Source organism: Thermobia domestica, chromosome 4 (assembly GCF_964235325.1).
Source record: "Thermobia domestica chromosome 4, izTheDome1.hap1.1, whole genome shotgun sequence".
NCBI classification, from domain to species: domain Eukaryota; kingdom Metazoa; phylum Arthropoda; class Insecta; order Zygentoma; family Lepismatidae; genus Thermobia; species Thermobia domestica.
Window position 1 is genome coordinate 221,744,176 of NC_137457.1, and position 21,419 is coordinate 221,765,594.

Consider the following 21,419-nt stretch of genomic DNA (forward strand, 5'->3'; position numbering starts at 1 on the left):
TACAGTAGAGCCCCGATTATCCGAGTTAACGTGGACCGGACCTAACTCGGATAAGCAGAAACTCAGTTAACACGGATGGACACATAAAATGATGTATAGTATTTACTATTTTACTGCTTGCGGTAAATTTCTCATTCTTTTATGGCTTGTAACATCGGACCTGAAAATGGACTACCCTTTTCTCTCATCTTCTGAAAACAAAAACAATACTTCTGATGTGTGTTCGTAATTGCTATCTTTCATTGTCTTTTTTTTTATCTTGGGTTTTTCATCTGCAGTTAAACGTCCACCCGTTTTTCAATTATCGTCCTTTTTCTTCTCCAGTCAGCTACGGTCACTTCATCAACGCTTAAATCACTTGCCACATTTTTTGATAGTTTTACTACTATCTAATCGTTTAATAGTGGCAAGCTTATCTTCTGTTGAAACAAATACCCACCTTCACTCACACTGCTCTGTTGTTGGACAAAATAAGCCTCTTGTGACTTTGATGTGAAAACTGAAACTCGAGGCGTACGATTAAAGCTCGCTATCTTACATGTGGTATCTTCGGGTAGGATCATTACATCATTTTTGCTTTCTTGCTGAAGCAAAAGCGTACAGACTGCTTGTCGTTGTAATCAGGCTAGTTTCTAAAATAGACTTTTTGTTTGTTTGGATTAAGCTCGGATAACACGGAACCTCGGTTAACAGAAACTCGGATAATCGGAACTTCACTGTACATGATATTTCAAAGACTGCGGTAAAGAAACTAGCAACATAACTTGAACATAAAATTGAACATAAATGTATTATTCTCATACCTTCTCTTATAATAATTTCAATCTCTGTTCTCTATGGCATGATCTATCTATGCACTATCCAAATTAATACATGCCTGGAGGCGAAGATTAACGTTACCACAAGTAGCTTGATAGACTCATACTGATATCCTGTGGAAATTTTCGGTGATAGCTTTCCGTAGTTCGGCCAAATCGCGAATGTGATGTTGATACATTTTGTCGTTTAAAACACTCCATAAGAAAAAGTCAGGTAGTGGTAAATCGGGAGATCGACCTGGCCACTCCACAGACCCACATCGACCGATCCAGCTGTTCGGAAATGTCTCGTTCAGACATTTCCATCATGCCTGGCATGCACTAATGATTCTAAGTCCAGTGACCGTTACCTCCACCTTCAGACTACACAGTATTGCCATATCGGAACTTTTTTTTATTCAGATTTACAAGTACTACAGCCAGTCAAACATCATATACCTAATTATGGGCCACTCTGTATAACGCTTTACAATTAAAGTACATTAGTAGAAATTGTTGTTAAGATATAAATGATTTGAATTTTGCAATTTTCCCCTTATGTAACACCGAGATTGTGAAGGACGAGAACTATTTTAATTGTGGGCTCCGATATAGGACCTACACTTGGATCTGGTGCAGTTAGTGGACGCACAAACTATTGTGAAAGAGCAACGCTCACAGTATGGCCACTTCCCACCAGATCGCATCGCCTTCAGGAAAGTTAGATTATAGTATCACGCCTCTGTCACATTTAAGATATAAATTTCCTCATAACTTAGGGTGACCAGACTCCATGACTTACGGGATTTACATTTTTTGAAGTTTAGTAGTGCAAAGAATGTTGTTACAAGGCCCAAAGCTGTTGTTATTCAACATAATATCAAAGTAGTTAGTTATTTTTAATTATTAGTTTCAATTTCAATACCCAAGAACATCATATGCTAAGTAAACGAATTTTTGCCTTTTATCAATTTCCTTGAGTGATTATGACAAAGTACGTTTATCACAGAGTTACTAGATGTTCTCTTTTACTCGGACAGGTAATCTATTTCGGGCAGAATTTTAGGAAAAAGGAGAAACTGCTTATAAGCAACTAACCCAAATTCAAGAATCATTTATTACAAATACCACTATAAAACCTATTTGTAATCTGTATTGCTGCAATGTTCAATTTTCCAGGAAATACAACACATCTAGCTACAGTGGGGGGATGGTGGCTTATTGGTAGAGCGTTCATCTCTTGTGTAGGATGTCCCTGGTTCGATTTCAGACCACACGAGTTTGCGATGGACTATATCGAGTCCATAGGTTTCCTCGGAATTTTCCATTTCTTCCCATGTTTACATTGCTCCAATTCTTTCATAATCATTTACTTTCACTAATGATCTCTCCTTTAGTTCGCAGTGGATAAGTGTTGGAGGTAAAACTGAAAAATCTCATTTCATTTTCGCATCCAGCTGTAAGCACGAAAGAAATAAACTTCCGAAATGTCCGTGTGTTAGTCCACGAGAACGTTGACTTTCTCCGATTTTGATTCAAGCTGCAAACGTGTTTTCTTTTACTCTTAGTTGCTTCTATTATTTTGTTAAAATTCAACCCAAAACGAGGAGATAAGTTCAGCTGAATGTAAAAGAAATACAGTTTGCTCGGTTCTACTTCGCATAGCACACTACAAATAGATATCAACATTATAGAAACACCTGTAATTTTTAACATGTAAAATATGTGTCAGTTACATTGCCTGGAAAATATATGATAAGGCATGTGATACTAGTTAGATAGTGTTGTACTAGAGACGATCACATAACACACCGCTGGCATCGGCTAAACGATGTAGTATGATGTGATCGTCTGTAGTACGTCAGATGCGACAGAACGAAGGCATGTGCTGAAGAAATGAATGAAAATTAAACGAAATATTTCAGTTTAGTGCCCAACGATTATGCACTTTAAGCTAAGGGAGACAGATGATTAAGGAAAGTGACTGATGATGGAAGAATCGGCGGAACAAGAATGTAGGAGGAAATGTAAGTACCCGAGAAAATACGCGGGCATAATGTTGTCCACCACACACACTTACTTAGTTGGGAATCGAATCAGGGACCCCGTGCACCAAACATAAGCGTTCTACCACTGAGCAACCGTAGCCCTGCGTGTGTTGAAATGTCTAAATGGAGATTATGTAAAATGGGATACTTCTCTGAGTTCCAAAGAGGTCAAATTATGAATGCACTGTTAGTAGGTGCAAGTATCTAATGCATAATTTCTATATTCAGTGACTGGTACGTAAGGAAACTGGCCAATATATTATTGCCATACATACTGAAGTGCAGACTACGAATCGCCAGCAATAACTCTTACCATCAACAATACATTCTGATCGGTATCAGCTAATTCCTCTTAAACTCCCATTGATTCATTGATCAGTTACGTTCTTATTCTTCCTTTTCCTTGCTTTCCTCCCACTTTTCCCTCTATGGCGGTATGAAAAAGATAATTTCTTTGCAAGATGTATCCAAAAATGAAAATTAAAAATGAAATTTTTGAGTTTAACGTCCCACGATTATGCCTATTAGGCTAGGGATGACGATGATTAAAGCAAGTGAACGATTATGGAAGAATTGGTGGGATGAGAAAATGGGAGAAAACGGCAGTACCTCGAGAAAACGTACGAGCACGATGTTGTCCACCATGGCCGCGGATCGAACAAGGGACCCCATGCACCAGAGATAAGCGCTCAACCACTATGCCTCCCAAAATGTGTCCAATCCAATCGATCCTCCTGCAAAGGATGCTGCCTAAAAGCGTCTTCTTCTCTTCTACCCATTTTAAACATTTTCGTTTGTTACTCTTTATGTCCATTTTATCTTCTCCATCTTCCTCCAGCAGCACATTTCGACGCTTTTTAAATATCTGTTTTCTAACGTCCATGATACCCACGTCTCTGAACCATACAGTCCATACTCCATGTATAGCAACTGACTAGCTTCTTCCTTAGTCCATTTTTAATCCTGTTAGTTAATAGTGAATTTTTCTTGTTTAATGCCTCTTTGGCTATGGCAATTCTTGACCTGATCTAATGTTGATTTTCGATATTGATTTTCATTCCATGTAGCTCTCGCAGTGTCTACTATTTTGCCCATTATCTCCTATAGTTTTTCTTTGCTCCAGCTACATAATAACCGTATCATCTGTATGTATAGCTGATCTTTTTAATGATCTACCCTCCTACCTGAAATCTCCAATTCCCATTAATGCTTTCCTCATGGAACATTGCGATATATTCTGTACTACATCCTTGTCTGACCTCCCTTCCATTTTCCACTCTATTGGTTTCTCCTTGATTTAAGAGCAATTTCACTTGTTATCCTATGCACAGTTTATGAATAAGTCACCGGTCTCTCCAGTTGAGCGCGATTTCTTTAAGTATTTTCAGAAGTTTGATCTACGTAACCCGGTCAAAAGCTTTTTACCAGTCGATGAAGCACAAACACAACTCTTCCATCACCTCAAAAACTCGTTCAGATATAATTCTCATTAACCCAATAGCCTTCTGTGATGCCTTCTTTCCGGAATTTAAATTGATCTTCCACTAACGTTGCTTCTATCTTATTTTCAAGCCACCTGTTCAGTATGCGATCAATAATTTTTCCACTGTGGAAATAAGGCTGATGGTTCTGTGATCACTACACTTCTTTATTTTCTCTTTCTTGGGTAATGCAACCATTGTAACATGAAAAAAATCCTTTGGCCTTTTTCCACTTAGGTAGATCTTGTTAATAAATGAAGTCAGTATTTTCATTGCATTGCCTCCTAATCTCTTGAGTAAACCCGTTGGTATGTTGTTGTCTCCAGTGTCCTTCTTCCTTCGCATATCTTTGATGGCTGATACTACTTCAGTTATCAATATACTAAGTCATTTTTCTTCATCATCCACTACCTTCTCTGCTTCGATTGTACTATCTTTGGAGTGTTTTTTGATCATGCGGATCCTTTATGTATTACTCCCAGATTTTAAGGATTCTTTGATGGTCAGTGACTACATAATCTTGTTGATCTTCCATTCCAAAAGTGCGTGTACTTTTGTTAGCTTCCCTCTTAATTCTTGTGCTTTCTGGATCAGATCAGAACATTACTGCAACGCTGCAGAAGTTGCATTATTTCTTCATATATTTGTTCCATATACTACTCTTTGGCTTTGTCCATATCTCTTCTCAGTTCATAATTCACTTTTCTTTATTATTTGATGTCCGAGGTTTTCACCTTTCTTCATTCCTCATCTTCTTAAGCATCGTTTCAATTACACATGGTTTTCCCGGTGTTCTTTCCATCCTGCCTGTGTTGTTGTGGAGTCTGTGTACTAGAATCTGTTTAACTTTTCCCCAACTATTTTCTACATTGCCTACCATATCGCCCATTGCACAAAATTTTTCTTCAGCCTCTTGTTTCACATCACGGTCCAAACTTCTTAGTCGCTCTAAGTTTTATTTTCGATTTGATATTCCACTTTACTTGATTAACTTTAACCAGGTTAGGACTTCCGCAACTAGGAGATCGTGATCCTAACTAATGTCCGCTTCCGGTAGTGTCTTCGCGTCTCGTACGCTATTCCTGGAAGTTGCTTGACAAGAAAGTAATCGATTTGATAGCGTTTCTTATCTCCTGGACTCTTCCAAGTGTACAGCTTGGATTTTCTTTTCTTTGCAATATATTCGTCACTAATATTATGTTGCCTACAGAAGTCGATAAGTATTTGGTCACATGCGTTTCTTCTATTTAGTCCAAATGGTGCCGTCACCTTATTCCCAGCTCATTCTCCCGCTACGCTGTTGAACTCTCAAATTATTATGGGGTTTACCTTACCGCTTCCTTCCTGATGCAATGTGTTACTAATCTCAACATACAGTATATTACTTCTATGCTATTGTCATTATGGTCAGTTGTTGGCATATAAATTTCTATTATTACAATATCCATTGGTTTTGCACTTAGTTTTACAAACACCAAACAGTTACTTCAGCATTCCTCTTTGATTACACTTTTTGCTATTTTCTCATTGTTTCCTGGACACTACTTTTGGCCTTAACACCACCTGAATATAATATTGTGTAATTTCCTGATGCTATCTAATCTTTCCCTGTCCATCGCTCTTCACTCAAATCCACTTTACTCATTTTATTGTTATTCATTTCCACCTTTAAATTTTCAATTTTCAATTTAAATTTTCAGGTATTCTAAGTACCACTCACCACAATAAAACACTACTCCTCTAAAACTCTACAAATACAAAGTATTATCAGAGAATTTGCTAAGGTGGAAACATCCTGTACCCTTTGTCCAATTTGAATGAAATTGACGCCACAGCACAACTGTCAGTAGAGGGCATACTCTGAGTTTGAAGTTCCCAGCACATTGGCTAGTCGCTTGAAGATTGTCGGATGACACGAAAAATATAGTAATGTGTGTGCGTAAACCCTTGTGTCAGCAATCTCACGACCGTGTCAACAAACATCTATTAAGCAACTATGTGACTACAAGTATGGCCGGATAGTGGGACTGTGACAGGACTTGTAGCTGTTCCGCAGAATTTCCACTCGCATGGGTAGTGACATGTCGGTCCATCGGAGGTATACATGATAAGAATTAACTAGTATCCTCAGAACACATGATTTTCAATGGCTCTCGACGCACTGGGTAGTGCCTGGACAAAACGATCCTTCGAACCATCCTAACTGGCAAAATGGCAGCCGTTAACGCAACCAAAGGTACTGTGGCACCTCAAATAAGCGCGTGAAACTAAAACACTTCTTGACAGAAGCAGACCATGCTTTCCAGATTCTCTTACACGACTATCCTTGACATCTACTCACCATCGAGAAAGTATCTAGTAGCCCAGTTGTGTCCAAGCACATGAGAAATAGTATCAGTCTTTTCTATCAAGAACACAATGACGATCATATACAGAAGTAAATGTATGTACATGAAGACATGAACGGGAAAATTTATCGTATATTCACACTCACCATACAAGACCCGCACCTGGTATTGTGGTATGGAAAAATAATCAACATATCTTATTCATCTCCATTAAGAGGAATATCAAGAGAAAAATGTACGACAAATGCGTCGTGCATATTTGACGCTGTCAGTCCTGTCCTTTGATATTATCTGGGCACTTTGCAGGACTCCACCTTTCAGCAGACCATCACGCGTCCTCATACCGCTGGATGCTCTATTCGGGATTTCCTTCTGGGTTTCCGAACCTAAGCTGTAGAAAGTACATGTGAAACATGGTAAACCGACATCTGATCCCCAACCAAGTCCCGACAACAACCATCGTGCAAAACTATAGCGAGTATGGGATACCATATTTCATATAATCGTTCATCAGTAGTATAAGTATCTACCTATCTGAACGCAGAAGCTGCTTGGCATGATTGCACCAACTATTAAGATAAGTACTGTATATTTTTGAATACCGTGCATAACGTGTTCAGGATGTCTAACAGGGTGTCTTGATGGAATAACTTCACAGTGAATGGAAAATTTAATGTTGGAATAACCACACAGTAATGGTTGTTCTTAAATACGTTTCTATGGGTGTATTAGCAAGAAAACATCTCCTTTTTCTTCGTTACAGTTTTACCATTTTACCATTTTAAACATGAACAACTAAACCTTCATATAATTAATACAAAATTCAAAAAGTTTCCTGCAAAGTTATATATAATCTTGTACATAACCGGACTGAATTTTAAATTATATTGTTTATTATATCAAACTATTTAGAAAATAAAAGCAAATTACTTACCTCAAACAGAATTCTATCGAAAACCAAATAAGTAACACCATTTCCAAATAGAATAGTATAACACTAGCGAGGGCTTCTAATGTTTCGATTGTGGACAAAACACTAAATCCTAGGCATGCAAAAACCATGCAAAATCTGAAATGAAACGAAAACAACAAATTTTAATGTATAGTGTAAATTCATATTTAATATATATAGAATCATTTAGAAATTTCATTTAAATAAAGATCTATGAACGATTGTCAAGGGATTGCTCTCTTATAAACACACACAATTCTTTGAAAACGTTTAAAAATTCGATTGCTTTATTCTTAAATGTATTCCGTTTTCCACTTTAGTTTCTAATTCATACATAATTTAGTGGAACGAGCCTTACCATAACCTTGAACTTAGAATGTTGGATCATTCCGATATATCTTTTTTATGTTTCATTTGTAATATCGAGCAATAGTATCCAAAAGCTAGGATCCAAAAGCTAAAGAATATGTAGAAGTTGAGAGGGTAGTACAATTACTAACAATGGAGCCCCTTCGACTGTGTCCATGGATCCTGGGAACAACAGCTGGAGGCAGTCTAGAGAGCCACATTTCAATAGCAGCGAGTATCGATGTGACGTGAATATATTCTCAATGGTTAGGCAATGGCTATCGTCGAATGTGAAAGCAATTTCAATAGATGTCAGCCTTTGATCACGAAAGAATTCTTGCATATGACAACGGCGGATAACTTTTCTGTTAACCTGGTGCTCATGATGAACGATATGTAGTCAGACTGATGCCAATTAAATATGGAATCGATTACTTCGATAAAACAATATACAACGACGCTCACGATTTCAATGCATAACAGAGTGGATAGATTTATTTTAAGTATAGCAATGGTGGATGGGGATAACAATATCTTGAATATTAGCGTATAAATTATGTGTTGCTGTATATAAACATAAACGTCGTTTGGCGGATCATATTAGCACGGCACTGCTCTCACTAACTTCACAATACAGGCGTGTGTGTACAGCTTAAATGATGCTTCTGACGTCGCATCCGAGCCTATTCATACGACATTCACCTCTTGGATGAATTCCCTTCTGTCTGCAGCGTCATGACAGCCGTATCTGTCCCGGTGGTACTGTGCTAACAAGATGAGCGACCGCTTTCATTTTTCATAATATCTACACAGATGCACCGTCCGGATCCAACTGTCGTTCAATTAATGAATAATCGCATCTAATATGCATTCACGGATATTTGGCCAGCCAAGAGTATATACTTAAAGATGTGTTGGACTGTATAATACACGTATATAACGAGAAGAAAGTATGGCGATGGTAAGAAAGACCGAAGTCAAGATTTCAACAAATTTGCACATTTCGTGGTACTTACATACCGAAAAAGTGAGTGATATCTGGAGGACTATTCATCTCTACATCCATCTGTCCCATCCACTCTACGTATGGGTAATCATGGCAAGAGTGAACGCCGGGGCAAGAGTGAAAACACTATTTACGAAGAAGTGGCAACGTCGGTAAATAAGTGAATGTTGAAAACTAGTTCGGCATGGCATATGTCAGAACGGAAAAGGAAAGGAGCAGTGTGCGTGCAGTGTGAAGAGCAGCAGAATGGAAAGTTTGTTTTAGAAGGGAAACAGTAAAAGATTCGTAAATCGTGTCACAGTATGTAATGTAGTTTCAGTTGAAGGTACAGGACTGCAAATATTTCATAGAAAAGCTGTATCGGTTCGTATTTCTTATCAGTAGTACGCAACAAGAAAAAGTGCTTAGACGGAGGATGGCGAGCAATGATTGGAATATGCCTAAGGCGGGGCAAGAGTGTACGGGGCAAGCATTAACGTTCACTCTTACCCTTTGTGGTATAGTGCGATAAAGAAAATATGGGAGCCAACATGTAACATTGAGTAAAAGACATTTGCAGAGATGAGTGAAATTGGCGGCCATAGACTACTAACAAAACGTTTGCATTATCGTTTAGAATTTCACAGCCTGAGCACATGCCATACCGCATGAGAATGACGACAGGCAATGTTGCGCGGGAACACAAAAGAAGCTAGGAACAGCAAACAAAATCATTCAACCAACCACAAAGCATCAGTCAAATATACCTGTACCGGACGACATGGATATGCCCTGCCAATTCTGTGGGGAAGTGTTTTTCAGATACCCCAAACGTTGAAATGTAGATTTCCTGTATGATATGCAGTGAGTGGTCTCACGAACATATCCTTTAAGAGATCCGATGGTACAATTTGTACCATACGGGTGTTTCATAGTGCATTGCGTTATAACTCTCCTATTTGAGCTTTTTCGTCAGTTTTTTTTGTTTGTTTGTTTTTCAAGTCCAGAGGCAATATAGAGGACCTTACGTATGCTTTCACACCTTCCTGCGTCGAGACATAGGAGGTGATGGCATCATAATTCTAAAATATATATTTTCTTTTATTAAGCTTATGTTTATTATTTTTTGGCGGCTTGTTTTTGCACGTAGAAGATTGAAATTGTGCACAAACATTCAGCCCACCGAGTAGTATTTACCAGATTTTTTTTTTCAGATTTCTGCATTAAAACAAGGGGGGTCCAGAGGAGCTAAAAGTTGAAAAAAGAGATATTTAGACCAAAAATCCCTTTTTTCGGGATTTTCCCGCCTTAGATACATGATGGAGACACGTGATTCATACCGTCTGAAAGGCAGTTCTATTCTGAAGAGAATGATGGGCAAAACATGACCCTAGGGCAATTAGGGATGTGTCAGGGAATTTTTATCAAAATATACTTCTGTATAGGGAATATGGGACATTTTCGGTATTTTTTTTTTGCGGGCTTATTTTTGCACCTAGAAGATTGAAATTGTGCACAAACATTCAGTCCACCGAGTAGTATTTAACAGATTCTTTTAGATTTCTGCGTTGAAACAGGGAAGATCCAGAGGGGCTAAAACTTGAAAAAAAGGATATTTAGACCAAAAAATCTCTTTTTTCGGGATTTTCCCACCTTAGATACATGATGGAGACATGTGGATGGTACCGCCTGAAAGGCAGTTCTATTCTGAAGAGAATGATTCGCAGATTATAGTCCTAGGGTAAATAGAGATGTCTCAGGAATTTTTTTTTTTTTACCTGAGATCATGGTGCTTTGCGGTAATTTGGGGCATTGTGGGGATTCTTGATAAAATTTCTCCCGCCCTTAGTATTCAAGATAGAAACTTGAAATTTGGCACCACATTCAGTCTACCAAGTACTATTTATAAGATTTTTTGAGATCTCTACGTTCACACAGGGCCGTTCCAGAGGGGCCCAAAGTGTGAAAAAAATTTCCCCCGAAATTTTCCCTTTGACATCACTTTTCCCTCTTCTGGTATATGGTATGAGCATGCAAGTGGTACCATTTGAAAGCCAGCTCCATTCTGAAGAGAATGAGGTATGGACCATAATCCTAGGATAAATAGTGACGATGCAGTAGCTGCTTGACTGAAAATCTAAAAAAATACCCCAAAAACCCGGGATGCTAAAAGGGATATTACAATTTTAAACAAAGGAAGTCTGTGTACGTGTGTGACCACTGTGTACGTGTGTAGCACCGCACGTAACAGTTTTGTGACGAATGTTGAGCTGATTCCTCCTATTTTCATATTTTGTCATTATAACATGTATGATATATTACTGTAACTTTTGTTGGCAGTTCCAGTTCCATTTGTCACTAATGTGTTTGGTATTTTATAACTTCCTGTAGTTCCATGTAACGAGTACATACACATCTATGATTCAATGTGTCTTTTTTTTTGCGTTTATGTTTTTCTCTTCTATGTTTTTATTCGACTGTACAGTGTTGCTCCAACCGTTGTTTACTCTTACCCCACTACATGGGGCAACAGTAGAAAATTTTTCCTTCGCCAAAACTATGTTATTCCTCTGTATCCTTTGCTTGCTTTGTCATAATTAGAGTGTATATGTTATTAGAGATAACAGGCTTTCACATCAAAGAGATATTGTGTGTTTCGCTGTCACCATTACACCGCAATTCTTTGATTTACAAAAAGTGTTCACTCTTGCCCTGGTTGCCCATACACTCATTTAAATGCCATAACGTTCAACATATCCAAATCAAATTTAAACTTGAAGCTTTCACACACCCACCATGGAGATTTTTTGAACTTTCTTCCAACTCTCCAGAAAAGAGTGTAGTTTACTGGAGGTTCAACATCAAAACATTCTCAAAAATTCAAATTTTCTCGAAAATCTATTGATCTTGAAGCTTTGCTGGCGTCTACTATTAATCCAATGTTCTCGGGATTGCTGCCAGAGTGAGTGTTGCTGTGCTGAGCTTTCGTTACCATACAGCGGCAACGTCAAGATCAAAGATGTTGCCGCTGTATGGTAACGAAAGCTCAGCACAGCAACACTCACTCTGGCAGCAATCCCGAGAACACCAGAAGAAACAGTTTACTCTTCGGGGCAAGTTCTTTTTGGACAATTTTCTCCACAAATCCAAAGAGACGTTTTTAACGCTTCATAAATGTATGTTTCATTTAAAATCCTCTAATGCGGAACAAATTGTTTCTTGTAAGAAATCCAAAAGGGGTAAATTACAATTTGCTCAAAAACTGAGTCAGGCTATTTTGTTCAAGTTTCATTGAAAGTGTTAAATTAATAGACAGTCTCAAAAAAATTGACAATCGGCAATTTACTCTTGAGCTTGAGTTTTCTTCGAAGTTTTTTCAAAACATCTATTATATATATATTGATCGTGTTTTACACTTAAATGTTTCAGGAGTTACTTTGACATTATACGTTTGATTAGAGTGAGAAAGCTGAAACCATGCCTTTTATATTCAGACTTGTTCCAAAAATCTTGGCCACCCACCTTACTTTGAAAGGTCATATTCCAGAAAATGTGTGTCGGAAATTCTAATATTTAAATACTTTTGTTTTAAATAGAGTAAATATCTCAATTGGGCAAAGGAGCTTCACGTTTATTAAATCCTACTTATTAGGAATTTAATTCCTAAGAGCACAAAGAATGATAGGTGGCCATGTATTTTTTTTGAACAAAACTGTAAATCTAGCAATGCAACCAGGATAATGTTCTTGTCTAAATCATTTAGTTGGGAAACACTCACGACCCTTTGGTGTCCTTTCATTATTCAATGTACATCTCGTTTTGTTACTTGTACCCAACAGTAAATATAATTTTCTCTATTGTTATTATATAGTCCAAGCTCTTGCAGCTGGCTTTTTCTATTGTTCAGAAATATCCTTTTGGCAACAGCAATCCTTGGAGTAGTAATACACTATTAGTAATTAGAAATGGTAATTACAACAACATTTCTTCTTTTCTAGCATCATATAGCGTTCTCTTACTTTACATAAACTAATGTTGTAACCATTTGTTATGATTCCCAAGAGAAAAGCAGCTTCATACTTCTGAGAGGTTCTTCAGAGCAAACAAGCTGCTCTCGCAATTTCCGTACAAATATTTGCATGTTTAGGTTTTGTTTTGCAACTTCAAGATGTTAAAACTTCCGCAATCAAGGAATGTTATAAGTATGAACAGATAAAAATAATATAAAACAGATTATATATAATGTTTGCTAATTTCCTTTACTAAAATGTGCTAAATAATAATAACAATACCATTTATTACTATTGATTTGATTAGAGTTTCGCGTCCCTTGTATATAGAGGTATATGAGACGTGGACCTATAGTTTTGGGTGGATTCCGACTACCGTAGTGAGTTTCAATTTCAAGACTCTCGGGAATCGAATCCGGAACCCCGTGTGCCAAATGCGCTAGCAACTAGACCAGCCTATTATTATATATTATTTGGGAAGTTTTCTGTTTAATAATTGCAACAACTAAATTTTCACTCTTGTTAAGTTCTCTTTGAAGTTTTTGTCTTTTGTATCCTCGTCGCCATAAGTGCCTTTACATCGCAGTGACGGGTATGTGACCGCGCAGTACTCCAAGGAAGGGATGGTTGTATAAGAATTTGTGATTAATTTTGAAGAGTTTTTATTTTGACTAGGGAATTAACATAGGTGAAGGGAGTAAAGACACAGATTTGAAGCATCAGTTCACTGTTATTGAAGCATCAGTGCACGAAAAGATTCGTATTCTCAGTTTTTCTATTTATTGTTTTATATGTTAAGTTAAACACCACAATATGTATCACTGATATCGCAGATCGTATTATTTTTTAAAATCGTGTTTGTAACCTATTGTCAAAACATTCATCTCCAGACATGATGTAGAGAGAAGAGAAAGAGATACGACATCTGTAATATATGTATATGTGATTCACTAAGTAACTGTAGAAATTAATTAAACGACACATAACAGAGCGAAAAGGAGCTCTAGAAGTCTGAACTTTTTAGAAACGTTCTAGATAGGTGAAAATATAGTTAAAAATTGCCAAAGGTATCATATAAATTAACTCTCTTTTCTTATATTCTAGTATACTTTTTCTTTCACATCCAAACATCTCTATTCAGAATTATGAGATAAAGGTGAAGAGAGAAACATTTCCATTTCAAGAATTATATAAGGAAAAAAATCTATTGACTTAGACTAGATTCGAACTCGCAACCATTGAATCCATGACTCAGCGCTCTACCGATTGAGCTAACAACTTCTGTTGGAAATGCCTGATTTCTACAACTACCGGTTCCTGAATGGTGTGTATTAACCAAGTTTGCCGAGATAATTGCTTCATATAGGTATTGCAATAATAATAATAATAATAATAATAATAATAATAATAATAATAATAATAATAATAATAATAATAATAATAATAATAATAATAATAATAATAAAGCAGAAGAACAGAATTTAAAAGTCGCATATGTTAAAAGTTTGACGTGCAGAGTAAGTCCTAATATGAGATTTTATTATATATATATATTAATGTAAGCGTGGTTTATTCGTGCGTGCTACTCAAACTGCGCAACTCACTACCTAGTCCTATAAGAGTAGGTACAGTATCCTTGCGTCCTCCAACCGTGAAGAATGTTTGGGTTTGAACCTATGCGTTCCTAAGAGGAAGGAAGAGATTGAAAGAAAGTAAAGTGGTTTATAAATTATGCAAACGTAGAATATCTCACCAGGTGAGGTGATATAGAGTTCAGCGTGTCTTTCAGCTACTAATCTATACAAGACGTGCATCTACGACTTAACGTGGAACCCGAACCACACGACTCCTGACGGGAATCGAAATCCGTATCACCTCTAGTTCTATTATGGAAGACATAGGAACATGTAAAAATAATCGAAAATGAACGATATTAATGTTAAATCCATAGCTTTTGAGTACATGAATTATGTATGATTCCCTCTATATCGTTCACATCAAAGTTTAGCATTATCGGCATTGAGTGTAATGGGAGGGGTGAAAATTAAAAATTCCTAATTGAAAGATATGAGTATCTATTCAATAGCTTTCGGGGTCGCTGAAATGAATAATTACACACCCGATACTATTAAAGCCCAAAGCTTTACTCTTTCGTTAGCAGGAAGTTTATTCATTTACTTAACTCAGGACACCTTAAAGTTAAGAATATGAAACTCGATGCATATATTTCTAATTCAAAATTATTAGATACGTATTGTAGCTTAGACTTCTAAGGAGGGGAAGGGACAATTTATGCAATGATTTCCTTCACATTCGAATAAAATATTGCCCCATTACATTGCGAAAACTCATTTCGAGTAGTGTCATTGCTAATAGTTTTCCGTATTTGTTTATATCCCTACTCATTTATAACATTATCTCACTTTTCCTGTGACGAGAGCATCACCTAAGCGAGCATTCAGTAAAGTAAATGCCATTAAAATCTATATTCATAGCACAGTGGTGCAAATAAAGTTGAGCTCTTTGGCAATCTTTAGCATGGGAAGCGAATAAAGCCACCACATTGGAAAAGTAGCTAATGAATTCCTTTCCGAAAAAGATCACCCGCCAGGCCCGTATCCACGGGGGGCAAGGGGGGCCGGGCCCCCCTAAACTTTGGTTGGCCCACATAAAATTTCAAGGTAGGATTGCAAATAAACTATAATATGGTGATGAAGTATAATATGATTGGGTCGGGCCCCCCTAACTTCTACCGCCCTCCCTAATTTTTTGGGCTGGCTACGGGCCTGTCACCCGCACATTTATTTTACAGATTGTGGTTTATAGCTATACTTAATTTCGTTGAACTTGCTCCAGTGGGGCGAAACACTGAAGCCATTCGTAACAAAGGGGGGAAGGGACATGTTAAAGTAGTCAAATATGAACAACATTAGTATCGAAATCATAGTTTTCGTGGTCGCAGATTAATAGTGACGCTGTCGATGTTGCTTAAGTACAAGTTAAGCCTTGGTTGGCATGGAGGTGACAGGCAATAAATAAATAAATAAATAAATAAATAAAATCGAAAACAAACTATATTTATGTCGAATATATATTTTTCGCTCTGACATAAATAATAATATTCCAGATGTGGTATATGACCAAGGTCGGCCCCATTCGCATGCGGTTTCAGAGGATAGAACCGGTGAAGATTTCAGAACAGTTCCTTTTACTTAAGTTTCAGTACACTGAGAGTGAAGAGTGGTAATACACAAATACCGTTGTCACATCCGGACCTATCAGAGGTAATTATGATTTCTGGGGAACTGTCGTTGCTCCAGGGAGGCATTATCCCCTGATTAGTCCCTAAAATTCTTACTGCTTTACAGAGGCGTAGGCAGGAATTTATTTCAGTGATCGAAAGCATTTTTAGGGGTAAATTGTCCAGATGGTAATGTATACGTATAGTAAATTCGTTTAAAATCCCTTCAGGAGCCCATGTTGCATCGTACGTTCAACTGAACTTTTCTGAGTCAAAACTTTCTCTCTTTCTCTCTCTCGCTATATGTATATATAACCGTAACAGGGTCGGTTGTAGACATTTCGTAAGTATAAGCCAACAATATTTAGGCGCCCCGCCTATATGATAATAAAAAAATAGAATGCTGTAATGGACAAAAATTCTTCAGATAATTGTTTTTTTTTTTTTTTTTTTTTTTTTTTTTTTTTTAAGTTAGCTAGCTATGGTGTAGCTAGCACCCATTGCGAGGGCTACACCCTCTATTAGGGAAAGAGATTTAACATATTTGTGTCGGAAAAGAAATATTTTCAGTTGGGCAAAGAGACATTTATGAACTGTATTAAACCGCCATAAGTTTTATTTAATTATTTATTTATTTTATTATACGTGAGGAGGTCCTGTTAGTGACAAGCGGGTTTACTGTGCATGATATGAAGGTGAGATATGGGCCGGTACGTGTGATGTGCTGAGGATACTGATGATGTTATAGTCCGGATGATTTGGAGGTACGGTATATTTATATAATGCGAAAAGCAGTGAGAGAGGTGTAGACGTGTGGTGATGGCTGTGAGTGTAGGGAGCGTCGCTGTAAACGGTTTCAAAAAATAAAGCGTGTTCGTTGTCATACCGTTGAGTTATATATTTAATACGAAGAGCTTCAATATGATAAAGTAGGTGGATAATTGTTACAATTACAAATTTCTTCAATATATAATAATTCAGTCTTCCTGTGAGTATTAAAGAAAATGGCGAAATTAAACCTAATTAACTGTGGATGAATCATGACCAAAGTCCAAGTGTTAATAATTTATATCTTTTTTTATTAAATAAGCACAGGAAACAACTGAAATATATACCTAAAATGTATTTTGACAAATACAGTTGAAACATAAAAGTCGAAATAGAATAAAACTAATGAGCTTCAAGTCTAACATTATCACAGGTTTGATTTTGACAAACAGATATGCTCTTACACTTCATTAAAAGCATATTTAATATTGTTTTCTAGTGATACAAATATGGTAATTAGCTTAATTTCTCGTTTTCTTTGTTACTGTAAAGTTCATGTTATAAAGACACTTTTCTGGCTTTCAGTTTGGCAAAATCTCTTATTATTGCATCAATATCAATTTCATTCAGAATGTAATTTTCAATGGCCATCAAAGCTAGTCCATTTAATCGTTCTTGAGATATACTTGATTTCAAATAATTCTTTATTAATTTTAGTTAAACTAGTTCAATACACGACAAATGACAAAAGTGTGTGTCTTAATTGATATGTAATCTGTCCCCGATTAGTGGCAGAACTTTAAAATTAGGTTTCTCTGCAAAAAAATTCTTTTCAGGGCTCTTTAGGCCTATAGAACAATTCAATTCTTTCATGTTTCTTTCCAACATAGACGTTCGAAATCAGGCAGTAACACAATGTAAATACAAGCAATGATGCACCCAAGATTTTTCTTTGGGGACCGAAGATTTTTTTCGGAATAGCCTATAAAATGCAAATAATTTTGTGTATTTGCCCAATGAAATTGTGCTAATTGGGAGATCCAGACTCTCAGACTATCTGTTCAGTGTTTCGTCCACACATATTTTTAGGGAGCCACTGCCCCCCCGGGAGGAGATCAAAATAATACGTCTATAATATAATAATAAATAGAAGAGTATCAGCAGTGGCCCTCTGAATACTAAGTGTGCCCCCTCCCCCCGGAAGATTTTTTCTGAATGGAACACTGCACCTAGCGCACGAGACAAGATTTGCAGCTGTCTCGTCTCGAAAATGTGCTGTAAAAGTGATGGCTCTACTCGAAAAATGTATATTTCTCTATTGGAAGAGCCGTGTCTCGACTCGAATTTTGTCTGGAAAATCCTGTCTCGACTTGTCTCGTGCGCATCCCTAGCACCTATGTCGGTACATCCCTGAACACAAGTAACTAATAATCAAAACTCTACTTTGCATTAGAATTATTACTAATTTAAAATATCGCTCCATCTAAATTTAATAACAGAGAATGGATTAATAATTATTGTTATCTGTCATAATAAAACGAGCATCTGTATACGCTGCTGGATTGAAAGTGAGAGTACTGAAAAAAAAATACTTGTCATCCAAATGACCTTTCGTCGCTTTCGATTATATCCTTTCAAGTTATATGTCGCGTGAAAACTAATTGTATTCAAACAAATTTTGAAATACATGAAATTTCATTCAGACCCGTAACCGAAATGACCGTATCGTTCCATTTTAATTCAACAATTAAATCACTGCAATCAGGTAAAATAAATTTACAGCTTCAAAAGAATGTCGACCTGCAAATGCTTCGTTAACAGTGACTGATATTGACAACTCCCCACCTCAATATTTGTATGATTTTGTCCAGCACTAGAAAGAAATTTTTTAGAGCCTTCGGTTGCCTCTTATCTTCTTTCACGTTTTGTAGCTTTCTTTTCCGATAAAATGCTCACTTGGTTTTATATCGTTGGTCATTATTATTACATGAAAAACAAAGTACTATTAAAAAGTGAAAGCACACATCATTATAAATTAAAAATATAAACAAAAACGAAACGACTTAAGACAGAAATGAAAATGTTGACGAATGACAAATGGACTAATAGATATTAACAAAGTGAGCATTAAGCAGTGGACAGCGATGATTTAAAAAAAATACATTTGTACCGCCCGTCTTTTCTTAGTATTCGCTCCACTCCCTGGACGAATGGACAAGAAAGCCTACTTGCTTGCATGGGGGGCCCGAAGAATGTTTTTAGGGTGGTCATCTCCCTCGTTACTATATTACGTTTGGTATTTTTATTTGTATTAAGAAAATCTTAAGAAATTATACATATACATTATACTTGTCGTAAGCCAGGTGGGGCCTGGCCCCTTCGTCCCCTTTTCGGCGCCCATGCTTGCTTCAACTTTAATAATGTGCATTTCATTTACGGTGATCTTTCTCAACCCTTAACTGTTGAGAAAGGAATGAAGAGTCTTTTATATTTGTATTTTGTGCATATGGTGGGATTGTGGAAAGAATACCACTGTCTTTAGCTCTACGGTCATAGTGCTTAATACAACATCTATTGCAAAGCTAAATTTACATTGATTTTATCTCATAGTCGTAAAATATCCCTTTTCTCTCTTTAAAAGATCTATCCTGTGCCGTGGAAATTTTCCTCAAACTAGCATCTCTTGTGAGCAGGGTGCGAATTACCGGGGGGGATGAGGGGGATTTTCCCCCTCAATCACATTTTGTTCCCTCCCAAAGAAGTCAGCTGAAGTATCCCCACCGGGGATGCTCGTTTTCCCCCCCAAACTATGCTCAGCATAACTCCAAATTTCTTCGGAATGATCGCTGTAAACTATTCAGATTTGGTCATTTCTACTTACCACCTAATTAACTACTATTTTCAACGTTGTTTACTTGAACTATATTATTATGACTACGGTTGTTACTTGCAACTGTATCTTCGTACCCTTCAGTACGTACCCTTCGTACCCTTGGCCAAGAAGAAGTAAACAAATAGCTTCTTCCACCATACTTGGCGAAGTTCGGACATGTCATATTCATCCCCTACATTTGTATCGATTATACTCTTATTTTAATTTTTGTTATAACATGTTATTTCATTTTCCAATGCACTCTTTGTTAGCAGATGGTCTTCATTCCCTAGTAGTTTGTGTGTATGCAACTGAAAAGTTGCATTTAATTTGTGATTATTAGCATAGTAATCACTGCCTTTTACAGTTTACCTAAATGAACTTTTAAAACTGTACTCAAAATCTAAGATATAGGTATTCTCTCGTAAGTATATGTTAACGTAGACGCTGGGGATACGCTCCTAGTGAGCAGACAGGTTAGTGGAGGTGATTTCTAAGTGAATAAGGGCATAATTGAAGATTTGTTTCAGCATTTGATAATACGACTGGTTCTCTGTGTCTGTATAAGCATGTCAACTGGAGCGGGTTTTTTAAAGTTAACCCTTCATTTTTCCATTTTACTTTTCGCTGTACAGTTTGCTGTCCACGCTAATAATGTTGTCTGAAAAACTTCAATGTAATGTTTTACTTTATTTGAATAAAGTAGTCCATAGTGAATCAACTCATCTGCAACTTAACAGTAAAGTAATTGTAAGTGTTGACTTCCTGAGCCTCATCACGAAATCGATATTTGGAGGGAAAAAAGTCGTGAAGAGCGCAGCTTTAGAGGGGAGTAGAAGCATAAGCTCGAAATTTGAATTGAGAGATTTTAAATATTTGGCCTTCGATTTGACCTTGATGTCAGAAATCGGGACCAGTAACAATCCATTTCTTGTTTGATAGGCTAATATCTAGATTTTCTTTTTTCTTTCTCTCTCTCTTTTTTTTAAAAAAAAGGTATGTCCGGTTTAACTGATAATTTTAGAGGTTTTCATAAGGATGAAGTTTTTTTTTTTCTTGCTACCTGTAGGTAATTACGCAAAGTGAAAGATTTCAAAATGAGTGGAAAAATTAACATATGCTTGTGATCATGGCTATCGCTCGGGCCGAATTATTAACTATTTAAACCTTAGAGAGCTACAGGGACAAGAATGAGTATAACATTCAAACACGTTCAGAAAGGTTTGGTGGTGTGTGTGTGTGTGTCAGACAATATATACGTGCATAGTTATTGTTGGTAAATTTATTAAATTAATAAATCTCTTATTTGTTACAGATGTCACACACACACACACACACACATATATATATATATATATATATATGGGGGTAAGGCATTATTGTCTCATTTTGAAATTTGCACCTTCAGACGTTATGTTTTGTGGGCCTAATTTTATCCCCCCCAATATAGATTATCTAATTCGCACACTGCTTGTGAGTGTGGCATTGGCATCAATTGATGATGTGTCCATTTCATTTGTAAAGGGGTGTTTTACAGCCAACCACGCGAAGATTCGACTTTATTGTCCT

General features: G+C 36.8%; 1 protein-coding gene across 2 annotated transcripts in view; it reads right to left on the reverse strand.

The window, feature by feature from the left end:
* LOC145683874 (potassium voltage-gated channel subfamily KQT member 1-like) overlaps window positions 1-21,419 on the reverse strand; it is an 802,890-nt gene that overhangs the window by 427,195 nt on the left and 354,276 nt on the right. For both annotated transcript variants that reach the window (XM_081755499.1, XM_081755500.1), the window contains exon 2: window positions 7,609-7,743. In XM_081755499.1, coding sequence (XP_081611625.1) covers window positions 7,609-7,743 — 135 coding nt within the window. The remainder of the gene's footprint in view (window positions 1-7,608; window positions 7,744-21,419) is intronic.